The 13,017-nt window shown below is 47.4% G+C and overlaps 1 protein-coding gene across 9 annotated transcripts in view; it reads right to left on the bottom strand.

Moving 5' to 3' along the window:
- AGAP1 (ArfGAP with GTPase domain, ankyrin repeat and PH domain 1) overlaps nucleotides 1-13,017 on the bottom strand; it is a 286,404-nt gene that overhangs the window by 41,295 nt on the left and 232,092 nt on the right. For all 9 annotated transcript variants that reach the window (XM_048954190.1, XM_048954191.1, XM_048954192.1 and 6 more), the window contains 2 exons: nucleotides 4,137-4,291; nucleotides 3,056-3,146 (listed from right to left, as the gene is read on the bottom strand). In XM_048954190.1, coding sequence (XP_048810147.1) covers nucleotides 3,056-3,146; nucleotides 4,137-4,291 — 246 coding nt within the window. The remainder of the gene's footprint in view (nucleotides 1-3,055; nucleotides 3,147-4,136; nucleotides 4,292-13,017) is intronic.

Here is a 13,017-nt window from a genome sequence, read left to right on the forward strand (position 1 = left end):
CGAAGGAGGAAGCTTTGGAGACAACTGTTCTGGGAGAATAACCCCCTCCATCTCCTTCATTGCTGCGGACACGAGGAGGCTGATGGAAGAGTCACCCATGCTAAACTCATCTGGATTCAGCATGGCAAAGAGTGCCAACCTGAGCAGGGGCATCTCTGAAGAGAGGAGCAGAAGAGCAGGGAAAGGAGGAGCAGCAGTTGGTTGGGAAAGGAGGAGCAGCAGTTGGTTGGGGAAGGAGGAGCAGCAGTTGGTTGGGGAAGGAGGAGCAGCAGTTGGTTGGGGAAGGAGGAGCAGCATCTTGCAGAGCTGAAGCAAAGAGTGAGAAAAAGGCCCAGCTTTTCAATCCTTTGAGAATTTTATTCCACATACAGAAAAAAAAGGAATCTGGTGATGGGTCTGACAGGCTGCTGAAATCAGCGCTTCAGTGTTTGGCTGTCAAATCCAAAAAGTACCACTAGATAGACCGTTGGCATGGAAAAGCCATGATGAGACTCTTGTTTTTAGAGGAAAGCAAGAGAATTGATGAGGCGCCTCAGAGGAGAGAGCCAAGTTTATCCTCTGGTGACATCACAACAGGAGGAGGCAGAAATGGAGCTGTGGGCAGAAATTCAGCCCCGGGACAGGAAAGTTAGGACAGGAGTTTGACAAAGCTCAGCTCAGGGCGGCTAAAGGGCCAGCAGCCTGCAGCACGCCAGTACAACAAAGCAGCAATTCCCCAGTGAAACAAAGCGCTGTAATGAAGTGCTAAAAAGCCAAACAGCTCTAGAAAGAGGAAGAATGAGACTTCTGAAGTGGAAGATTGATGGCTCTTGAATAGAACCGAGGGACAGCAACATCTCGTATTCCTTTGCTGTCAAACATCTGGCTTTGTGAGGATGCAAATTACGTCAGCTTTCCACAGCAGCGCCGGTGTTTGTGATGCAAAGCGCTCTGGGGTAAGGCAGAAAGGGAAAAAAAGCAAATGCTGGCAACGAGAGGAGCGGGCTGAGGCTCGCAGCGAGCACAGCTTTACGTTCTAATGCACATCGCTTCGGAACCAGCCCAGATTTTTCAAGGGAAATACAGCAGCCTTAAAAGTAGGGAGGCCAAAAGGCAAGGGGGACTGAAGGTTTGAATCATTTCCAGGAATACGAACTACGAATTCAGTTTCCAGCTGAGGTTCCAAAATCACCCTCCAACCCCCAAGCCGTACAACCAAGGCCTGGCAAAAAGCACATGCCCATCCTGCCCTCTGTCTGCAGTGTGCTCCTGGCACATCCCTTCTGCTGGCCAGCTGGCCCCAAGGAGCAATCTGGATGAGGAACACCTAGGCTGACAGGAAAAGGAGAAAAAAAACAATTGGAAGGACATGTTTGCAGTAAATGAATCACACTTTTCTACTCTGCTTGGGTAACCAGTTAGCAGGGTTTAGGAAAATGCTACCCACATTGGTAAAGGCTGGAGCAGGAATCAGTCACACTGCCATTGGTCTGTTCAGATACTTCAGAGAAACAAAACGTACATCTTGGTCACTTGAAGACCTCATCCTCGTCAAACAAAGCACAGCATCTTATACAGCTATTCCCTATGCTATACCAAAACCTTGGAATAAAACTGAGTGACTACAGCTTAATAGGAAAGAATGTGAAGAAACACACATCTTTTTAGTGGTCTACACGTGTTAAAATACCAGCCAAACTACCATTTTTTCCTTGCTTAACACACCCTGGTTTACCAGCCAGTGGAACATAAAGTCCTCAATTCATCAGTGTTGGCAAACCTGTGGCATTTCCACCGGTGATCTCCTCCAAGCAGGTCAACAAGCTGTTCTGACAGAGTCTGAGACTGGTGCTCAAAGACTAGTCCAGCCAAGCTCATATCCCTGCAGGCTGAACTGCTGGGGACAGAGCAGCTGCCTTTGTTCCTGAGCCATCAGAATATGAATATCTGACAATTTTCAAAAGAATCAATTAAAATCAATCTATGTGTGAAGAACATTTTGATGGCATGGACTGGAAATGTCTGTGGATGTGCTAACCACCTTCCTTCAGACCTTTTGAGGATGAAGCAGGGCACAATAGGTTTGTTTGCTGTGTGGATGACTGAATCAGCTAAATTGCTAGCTATGGAGACAGGAAATTAATCGTGCAAAAGCACTTGCACATCTGTATGAATGTTCATTTTAAATTTAACTAGGAAGTTTAAATGGCTTGAGACAAGGAGACAAAATCTTAAACAGTACATCTTAAAAAAAAAAGTACTCAAAGAAAAATAAATGAATATTTTTCCATTTTAAGCACATGTAAAATCACAAGAAAAGTTCTGACTTACAGATATCAAAGAAGAAAAAATGCAGGAGTTCTCAGTCCTTCTGCTCCTACAACTAATTGCTTTAGAGCAAGAGTACTTCCTTTTTATGGCTTTGTTACAAACCTCTGGAACTAAAGAGCAACAGAATAATGACCTCAGCTGGGGTTAGTGAGGTGAAGAGCAGCTCAAAGTATTCTTGAGAACATTTCTGAACATTAAATATGTGTTAAAAAAAAAAAGGGGGGGGGGAAAGAGACATAGAAAGGAAATAACTCTCAAATCAGTTTTCTGGTATCCACATACAACAAGGAATAACCTTTGTTTCTTCTGATGAGTAATTCTAAAACCAACCAACAAACAAAAAAACCTCACACATTAAGCTTTAATTCTCTGAAAACATGACCACAGTACACGTGTCTTCTCCACCCAAAGCAGGAAGAAAATGGAAGTAGCTGATGTCAAAGAACAAACTCCTTTTTCCTTTTCTTCACAGGAAAGTGAAGACATGTTCACGTTTGAAGAGGTAAGTACAAGAGGGAAGAAATCAAATTAGACTTATCTGACAGAGTGTATATTAAATATAAATTAACGTGAAATTAATCTGATTAAGCAAACTGCACAATGAAGAAGAGAGGTGAACATATATGGAAGGTAATGCCAAAAAAGACAAAGCCCATGGTGGACGTTCACCTATCTCTTGGCCAAGGAACCAAGAGCTTTCTGAAGCACAACACACCACGCTGCCTCCAGAAGCAGCTGTACTTACTCTGTGCTTCACAGTCCACGCAGTGGGAATTGCCTCTGATGTTCCTTATCGACTGAAGGGCCATGGCCTCATTCTGACTTGTCAGGCGCGACTGGAAACGTGAAGGAAGGCGTACGGAACGAACAAGAGAGCAATAAACAGGGTTAGTCAGCACCACTGTCAGCAAATGGGAAAAAAAACAACACAGAGCTCAGCTCAAGTCTGAACGAACAAGGATCCTGAAGTCCTTGGCCAATGCTCTTTGCTCGGTCTGTCACCATGTGCTAGTTCAGCTCTTCCTAATTAAACCATCTGGGGGGCTTTCTGAGAATAAAATCGACAAACTATGGGCTCTATGAACATAGTTTTCAAATGACAAAAAAAAAAAAAAGGCCATGTGGAGATATTCCATCACAACAACATCTACTGCACCCCTACTTGCTGTACTTACAGTATTTCCGTTAGTTCTTTTGACATGTTTTGAGACCGTGGACCTACCTTACAGAAGAAAACCTCTATAGCAGGCTGAATATGCTTAAGTATACTTATATTGAGTATATATAATCAGAGAAGTCCCCTCTACAATCAGAATCTTAACAATTCATTCTACTTTTATACAAAAGCCAATCTTCTCTGTAGGTACTGCATAGTGACTGCTACCAGCCATTCTTTGCCTCACTTTGTGTAAGTGCTCTAAACACAGGTGTTAGCATACAGATTTCTCTGTTGTGCTCCCTCAATGTAAACATTAAGGTACACGTAAATCCATGGGAGTCAGACACAAAACCAAATAGGTTATGATTTTTCACCATCTCAGAAATGTGTAATGGAATCAAACATTATTATCCCAATTATTATTGGAAACATACACTGGAAACAAGCAAAACACCCATGCTGGTAGGACGGGGTAATGAAAGCAGGCATTCATTGTAAAACCTGAGTTTCCCTCTTTCAAAGACATTGCTTAGATGGATAGCATGCAGCTCTAACACTACATGTTTTTCTCTAGGAGATGAGGTTTCAAGCTCAGTGTTCTTGATTTTGCTTTCCTCGATGATCAACCACCTATGACTTATTCTCAGTGTTACTCCATGTGCCATACCTTGTTCTTGCTGCTCTCACAGGACTGTAAACTGGCCAAGATCTGACTCTCTATGGCTTGTACCCACGCATCTCTTTCTTCGTATGTGGTAGCTTCAAAGTGCCAAGTCTGGCCAGTGAGAGAGACAATGATAAACTCAAAGTTTTCTTCTTGTTCTGAAAAAAGACATGCAATAGGAGAAAGGTTTAAGTTTAAGGATATCAACAAACAGCAAGTGCAAGTCTGAATGTTGGAGATTTGAGGCTACAAGTATATCCAACCCTGAAGCCACACAATGCAACAAAAACAACTCACAGATCCAGCATTTTTGTCTCAAAACATTACATGAATGAAGTACTATTTTGTTCAAATATACAGTTCTTGTGTGCACTTGCCTGTTCAGTGTTGAGTCTATCCAGTCACAAAGTGGCTAACAGGCATCATTTAGACTTCAACCTGACATGCTAAGAGCTACACACTGTAAAAAAAACAACCCACAAAGTGTGCCACCAAATAACTAAAAGGATGAATGCATTATAGAGAGTTGACAATACAAAGTTTAAGAGTTTATGCTCTTCCTTCCACCACGTCTGTACGTGCAGAGATGTGTTGAAAGCAGATACGTGCATTTTCGGTCTACAGCACAAATACACTAGATTATAACACAGGATTAAAATCAGTTCAACCTATTCACATTGGGAGAGATGAGAAAATGATCTAAGAAGCTAGCAGAAAGGGTCAGTGAAAACCCCTCAGGGCCACTACGGAATAAGGACAAGTATTCAGGCCAAAGCACTGCAGTGTATGAAAACACCAACAAACCTAAACTAAACGGACGTGCTCTACCTACACATGGGATACCAAAATCAAATCAAAAAAAGTCAAGGAGGCTGAGATGGTGGAATCAGGAAGGGCAGGCATGAAGCATGGAAGGAAGATTACAACAGAGCACAAAGTTCTGGGGAGCATCAGACATGATGGGCTTTGCAAAAAGCATTCACTTGTCTACTGATGACTTATCAGACATCCAGGGCCACGGAACTCCTGCATTACCTTGTCAGCTATAAGCATATAAAGATGTGACAAATCTAGAGCTGGCTTTAAATGCAGTACTGCTGCTCAATGGAAGTCATTTTTTCACCTGTGGGATAATTAGTTTTCCTCCCTTCGCAGTCCCATGTGCTGCCTGTCCTACTACTGTAGGATAACACAGCATTGCAGAACAACAACTGAAGCACCTCCAGAAAGCCTTGTTGAAGGGAAGAGAGGCCTCACAAAGACCAGAGAACACTGGCAGACGAGGACATGGAAAAGTGAATCTCACATGCAGCAGCTCCCTGTAGAGTCCAGTTTAGGAGATGCGTCATTCTTAGGCTTTTTAGTGGCTTCTAAATGATAAAATCTTTGTACTTCCAGAGTCTTAATAAATAAGAGATTTTTGTATTAAATAGGAAAGCAAAGTATTAATGTTTTAATGCTGGGGTAAGCAATCTGAACAAGATGCACATATTTCTCTTCTGCTCCTCACGTTTCTCCTGACCTGCTCCCCAGCAGCGGCCCTGCAGCCAGAGCTGCCCATCACTGCCTTCACTGCAGTCCAACGCATCGCCCAGGACCTCACAGCCATCTCTATTAGGAGAGGAAGGATGGAAATGATCTGCTCCATGATCTTCCCAGGCACAGAGCTGAGGCTCACTGCCCTCACCCTTTCTTAAACATGGGAGCAACGTTTCCCTTTCTCCAGTCACCAGGGACTTCACCGGACAGCCACTGTTGTTAAAATATGATGGAGAGTGGCTTGGCAGCCACATCAGCCATCTCTCTCAGAGCCCCAGGATGGATATCATCCCGCCCCATGCATTTATATGCATTCAGTTACACCAGGAGGACTCAGCCTTGTTCCACCGTTGCAGTGGTACAGAATCCCACCCCACGCCTAACTCAAATCTCCCCTCCTTTACGTTAGAACCATTCCCCCTTTGTCCAATCACCATCACCACACAAAAAGTTCGTTTCCCTTCTCTTTATAATCTCCTTTGAAACAATGGAAGGCTGCATTAAGCAACTACAGCAAGCAAGGCAGGCACAGAGCAATGCCTGTGTCACCACGGGACCGTGTCACAGAGGTGCACTGTGACCTCAGGGGAGGGGGGCTGACCCCAGCGGTCACGGAACCCCCCACTGCCACTCTCGAGCTACCTTGGCAGGTAAGGCAGCAGGCTCCCTCTGCTCCTGGCACTGTAGCCCTCCAGGGGATGCCAGTGCCCCAAATCTCACCCCAGCGCCCATCTGGGCATTTCTCCACAGAGAGAATTTCTCCACGGATGCCGACGGTGCTTCCGACACCTGACGCGATTATCCCTGGATCCTTTGTGCCTCCACTGACCACTGCTGCAATGCAGACCAACAGCAGCGTAGCAGGGCCAGTGTCAACCCAACCCCTCCCTGTCCCCAATGTCACCTACGTGGTGCCTCAGGCTTCTGTCTGGCCTGGGGTACCAGGTGTCCAAGGACAGGGAGTGCAGCTCCCACCTGGGGGGATGCCCCAAGTGGTTCAGCTGCCACCTGCGGGGGTCTCCCAAGTGGTTCAGCTGCCCTCTGGGGTGATGCCCCAAGTTGTGGGTCAGCTGCCACCTGGGGTGACAACCCAAGTTGTGGGTCAGCTCCCAGCTGGGGGAATGGCCCCAACAGTGGTTCAGCTGCCACCTGGGGCGGTCCCGCAAGTTGTGGGTCAGCTGCCCTCTGGGGTGATGCCCCAAGCTGTGGGACAGCTCCCACCTGGGGGGGTCCCCCAGGTTGTGGGTCAGCTGCCACCTGGGGTGATAACCCAAGTTGTGGGTCAGCTCCCAGCTGGGGGAATGGCCCCAACAGTGGTTCAGCTGCCACCTGGGGGGGTCCCCCAGGTTGTGGGTCAGCTCCCACCTGGGGTGACAACCCAAGTTGTGGGTCAGCTCCCAGCTGGGGGAATGGCCCCAACAGTGGTTCAGCTGCCACCTGGAGGGGTGCCCCAAGTTGTGGGTCAGCTCCCAGCTGGGGGAATGGCCCCAACAGTGGTTCAGCTGCCACCTGGAGGGGTGCCCCAAGTTGTGGGTCAGCTCCCACCTGGGGGGAAGCCCCCAACTGTGGGTAAGCGACCACGTGGGAGGAAGCCCCCAGCTGTGGGTAAGCGGCCACGTGGGAGGAAGCCTCCAACCGTGGGTCAGCTCCCACCTCAGGGGGTGCCTCCCATTGTGGTTCAGGTCACTCCTGAGGGGCTGCTCATAGTTGTGGGTCAACTGCAACCTGGGCAGCAGTTACCCCTGCTCTTGCTCCTACCCGGGGGCATGAAGCCGGGTATGCCTCCCCCCAACGCCCCTGCCCACTGCTGGGATCACCCCCCAGTGGCAGGGACGATGCAGCCCCAGCAGCCGATGGGGCCGCAGCCCGGGGCCGCGTTGCGTGGGCAGCCCCCGCAGCCCGCAGGCAGCTGCCCGCTGCAGGCTGCCAGCCAGCCCGGCTCCTCAACTGTCCTCCAAGGACCTCCAGTGCAGCAGCAGGTGCTCTTCGTGCCCGGCACCCTGCCCACCATCTTAGAGCAGGAGGAGGAGTCCTTTGGAGACGCCGTGGTGCACACGGAGGACCAGGGGCAGCCAGCATCCATCAGCATGTGCCCCCATCCCACCACGGCTCCTCTCACCTGCAGCATCGCAGCGCTGGAATCAGCTGGTGAGTTTGGGGGCTGCAGAGCGGGCGGCAGGCTGGCTGCACCGAGTGGCTGTGGGAAAGATGGCATTGCCTCACAGCGGATCTTCTTGCTTTTCCAGCAGCGACCACCAGCTCAGATATCCCGGAGGACATCACCAGCATCAGTGACCTCCTGGCTTGGATGAACAGTGGTGAGTTTGGGGGCAGCAGAGCTGGCAGGGGAGTGTTTGCACCCATTTGGTGTGGGGAAGCCGGCTTTAACCCCGTGGCGATTTTCTTCCTCTTCCAGAAGTGGCACCCAAAGAGGTCCCGGATGACATCCCGGGCATGGATGATCACTCAGCCGAGTGCCCAGCCCCTGCCTGCACCACTAGCGGACACCAGCAGAGCACTGGCAGCATCCGAGCCACCAAGAGGAAGCTGCCACAGAGCCAGGATGCTCCAGAGCAAAAGCGCTCACGCTAGGTGAAGCTGGGTGGGCTCAACAAACATCTGCAGAAACCGGCCCACGTGGTGCAGCAGGAGACACGGCCACAGCCAACAAATCAGGCTACCTATAGCCCTGGGCTCCTCGCCGGCCCTCACACAGAGCAGCAGCAGTGCTCCAGGGGCACCAGCACCGGCCCCAGCCCAGCCCCTCCAAACTGGGCTGTCCACCAACAACACCTTGGACTGGGACAGCGTGGGACGCCATTACATTATGTTATGTTATGATATGTTATCTTATGTTCAATTACATTAAATTACTTTAAATTATTCAACGTGTCATATTCACTTTGCTACGACGACCTGCAGTTGTTTATACAGCAGCAACAAATGCTGCCACTGAATCCTTCAGCTCAGAGCAATCTTCTATATAGAGTGCAACCTCTTCCCTACACAGTGCTTCCCTGTGCAGGTATGCGATTAGAGGCATGAAGAGGAATGCAAAGCTTTCAATAAAGTGCATACCAGGAGGAAGAAATCCAGAAACAGCAAAAGAAACAGAAATGTTAAGCTCAAAGATTTTCACAGCAATTACTCATTGCAGGTGCTATTGAGGTGAGTGCATCAGTACGGTGGCCAGGACCCCTCAATGTGCAAAAAGCAAGAACACCCTATTGGGATGCATAACAAGAGGAGACATCAGCATGGACAGAGCTAATGTGTCTAATAATCAACAAGCACATATTTAATCTCTACAGTAATCCTGTCACAGCTTGGCCCAAAATTTCAGCATCCAAGTACGGAGTGATTTCCCAGATTTACAGTTTCAGGACCTGAAAGAGGTGTACAGATCCAGGATACGGCATGACTGAATTCTCCCACCTAGTAATCCTGATCACATACCTAGGAATTGGTTATGAGCAACAAATTCTGCAATCCAGCCTAGCCTGTAAGGGAGGTTTGAAATCCCATCCTCAAACAGTATCCCTGGCAAGCTTTGCACAAAATGCTGCACCGAAGTCATTCCTCTGCTCATGGAAAACCTACTGCACAACGGAGACACACATTTGGGACCACCATCAGCCATTTCCTGGTTATCCTGCACAAAAAGCACCCTTATCCCAAAGGGAAGGTTACTGGGGATGGCCAAGTCCACACGTCAATGAGTTTGTGCCAGTACTGTGGGGATGTGTTAGGGCTGGGCTGGAAGGACGCCTTCACTTCATCAGCAAGTGGGCTGACAACACTGCTGACAACAGAACAAGTTTGCAGGAGTTCCCTGCTCAGGGAAACAAAGCAGCACAGCCCACATCACATCACCTAGAGAGCAATGAGCAAACCAGATGTGCCACGCAGGTAGTGATCTGTAAATCCGGACCCATCACAAAAGCAAACAGAAAAAGCCAGGCAGCAGAGTGGAATTGGTCAGTTTTAGCCTTTAGTAAAATTACAGGTAGTGCTATTTAAATCCCTAGGAGCCCAATCACAACATTCTATTAAACGGTTTTCCATGTTTAACGGTCATTCATAGAAAGGTCCACTGTAATAGTATTTTAGCACCATCAACCTGTCGAAATCAACCTGCCCAATTACTCCAAACTACATTAATAACACCGGATATTACACTAATTGTGTCCAGTTTCTATGCAGACGAGGTCCTGTGGGGCTAATTTTTCATCCTCAGGGGCAAGCAACTCAGCCATCAAGCTGATTTCACCAGGAATCCCTCCTCATTACACAAGTCCAGGCTGTCAAACTTTTTTTAAAAAGGTTAATGGGCCAATCAGTCATCAATTATTTCCTGGAGGCTCAGCAGACAAAGGGTTAAAGTGCTAAGAAACAGCTGCAACTGATTTACATTTGGAAGTTATTACAGGACAGGAGATGTCTCAAATGTTGCGTTGTGGGGCTGCTGCGTGAGCGAGGAGAGAGGTGGCTGAAATGAGAAATGAGCTGGAAGCATTAAGAACGTGATACGGAACCCAAAGCATTGGTGAGCTTTTCTTCTACTAGAGGATGTGCAACCAGGAAGACTACACCAGATTGCATAGAGAGGCACGGGAGCCACCCTGAAGGGAGTACATGGTGCTGCTCTGTGCTGCACACGCTGCTCTCACTGTTATCCCTCTGAAGGAAGGTTACTGTGTTCAACCCAAGTCAACATTTACTGTCCTCTGCCAAACAACGTGTGCTGCTACAGCCCACCTGCTTGTGGAACACCATACACAATTCCTTGGGGGCATTCTGCAGGGGAAACAAACAGGCACTCTGTTAGAAAAGGACACAAAATAATCACAGGATACATTCAGCCTGTAACTTGTTTCAGAGAGCTGGGTTAAGTCTGCTGAAACACAGCAAAGCACACATCCAGCAGCAGCACGCGCCTTGGCAGACCAGTAAGAGCAGTTCTAAATGCTGGCCATACGTGTTTGCTGTTTCCCCTTCCCATTCCTTTCATCCTCACTGTTAGGAACTGCACAAGTAGCTGCAGACCCCGTGCAACTCTGGTGTGGAGCCATGGGCACAGCCTCATGCCAGCAGAAGGTATGGGTGTCATTCTGCCAGGCACCCTGCAGCCAGAAACTGCACCCATCCCAAAGGTTTGCTTTTCAGTGAAACACTACTGCTGCTTTTCCATGGGTGTAAAATGAAGACTTGCCAGGATTAGGGCGTTTCTCTTGGGCCCACTATTTTGGCAGTCAGAAACAGAACTGGAGCTCTGACTTCTGAGGCAGTGGCTTACAACCAGCCCTTTTCATGCCAGCTTGTGCATCTGCACAATGCAGTTGTCATCAATGCTACCTTGGTAAGTTAATAGCAAGTCGCTGTGCACATCTGGTGCACGATACCAGAAACAATAAGTATAGAACCTGAAGGCTCAATGGTGTGTTTCAAACACCCATCAAGCATCTTCTGTAGTTGAGGTTGCGGCTTCAAACCCATCCAGTGCTGTCTGAAGTAACACTGACACTCATTCCATGCCAGCATCCTTCCTTAGTAACCCACAGCCTTTTGTTCTTGAAGATGATAACAAAAAACTTCCCTAGCAATCAACATTGGATGTTTACAACATACAGTTTGTTCACAACAAAAGTGTTATTTATGTACTACATCATGACAATTATCACTACCTTTTGCCACTTGATGTAAATTATCCCTGTAAGTTGGAAGATAAGTATGTTTATTAGCAGCATCAATTAAAGAAATATTTGTGCCACGTCCCACTGGGCATGACTATGCTAATACTTCTTCTCCCCTTTCCAAACCCAGTGTCTAAATCTAATTAGTTCTGAAAATCAACCCTATCAGGACAATATAGCTCTGCTAGCAGTTGCCCACAGCTCTTGATAAAGGTTGTGTTCCACTGGAAGAATGTTTCAGTACCAGTGTTTTGTATCACTGCCCATCAATGACAAACTGATGATGAAAGGCTTGTTTCTAGCTCAAGGGACAGACGCTCTCCCCCCACCATATGCACTTACTTTATTTGGATGCCAGGACAACATGGTTCAAAGAGCACCATGAAGTCATTTTTACATTCAGTTCATGCAGCATGCAAGTCTGTACTTGCAATAGCTGTTTCCTAGTGTGCTTCAAGCCTGCAGTTCACTTTTTAAACCATACGTGTTTCAAAGATAAAGACCTTTCTTGGCTAAGCCGACCAGGCAGAGCTCATCTTCAGTGCTCTAACAGCCATCTTCCTCCCCATCTGCAGGGCTTAAGCCAATGTGAACTTTCTGCACAGGTGCAGCATCGCTGCAAGAGCATCAACAGCTTTTAAACAGAGTGGCCACTTTCAAGCTCAGCATGGCATAGAGCAAAAGGTGACCTTGTGCAGGCAGAAAGCATGAGTGGCCCACCAGACTGAGGCCCGTGCAGATGCTCCCCTCTGCTAAGCACCTATGGAACAGCTGCAGCACGCACATCTGTGCCTTCTCCATCTTCACCAGAGGTTTTCCTACGTGGGAACAGGCTAAAGACCTACATCACAGTGCCAGAATTACAAAGTAGCCAAGAAAAGCTTCTGAAAATCGAGCATGATGGTAATACCTTTGCTTTGTAACAATGCAGAAGTGCAACTGAGCGAGCACGTGCTAAAAACTAAAGCAGATTTGTTATTCTGGACTGTCATTTCCTATCAACGTTTCCTTTTTTGAAGGCATAATTATCTAAACATGTGGCTTTTAATACTTACACTGCTCATTAGCTCTGCATTTGCCAGTCTCACAACTGCAGCTATGGCACTGAGGGGAAGCACGCGGGCCCAGAGATGCAGAATTATGGAGAACATCAGACCCTTCCATTTTCAGTAGGGGTAAGACTTCCAAAAGAGATACACTTGCCAAACTCCAGAATTTTGCTTTGATGGCATCTCCCAAATCCCTTTGGATCAGGGTGATCAGGAACCTGTTCCCATAAGGTTGTTTATTCAACATGCCTTCCACAGATGCTTGCATTAGTGTAATGGAAGATTCTTCAGACTAGACAGGCCTTAAACCCCAAGATTGTAGTCTGTGCTACACAAGGGATATCTTTACACACATATCAAGCTTACACTTTAATGACAGGTGCACATAAACCCCCAAGTTTCTCCAGCAGTAACCCTGTAACAGCAAGCGTGCCTGCACACTGATTTAAAGAAGAAACAAAAGCCAGCACACAAATACAAAATGATATTAATGTTAATTAAAAAAAAAAACCAACAACCTACTTATTTTCGTATTAAATAGTAAAAGAAAGCAAAGTATTAATGCCCAATCACCTTCTTCTCTCATTCTGCACTTGGAAGAGA

This window comes from Lagopus muta, chromosome 8 (assembly GCF_023343835.1).
Source record: "Lagopus muta isolate bLagMut1 chromosome 8, bLagMut1 primary, whole genome shotgun sequence".
NCBI lineage: Eukaryota > Metazoa > Chordata > Aves > Galliformes > Phasianidae > Lagopus > Lagopus muta.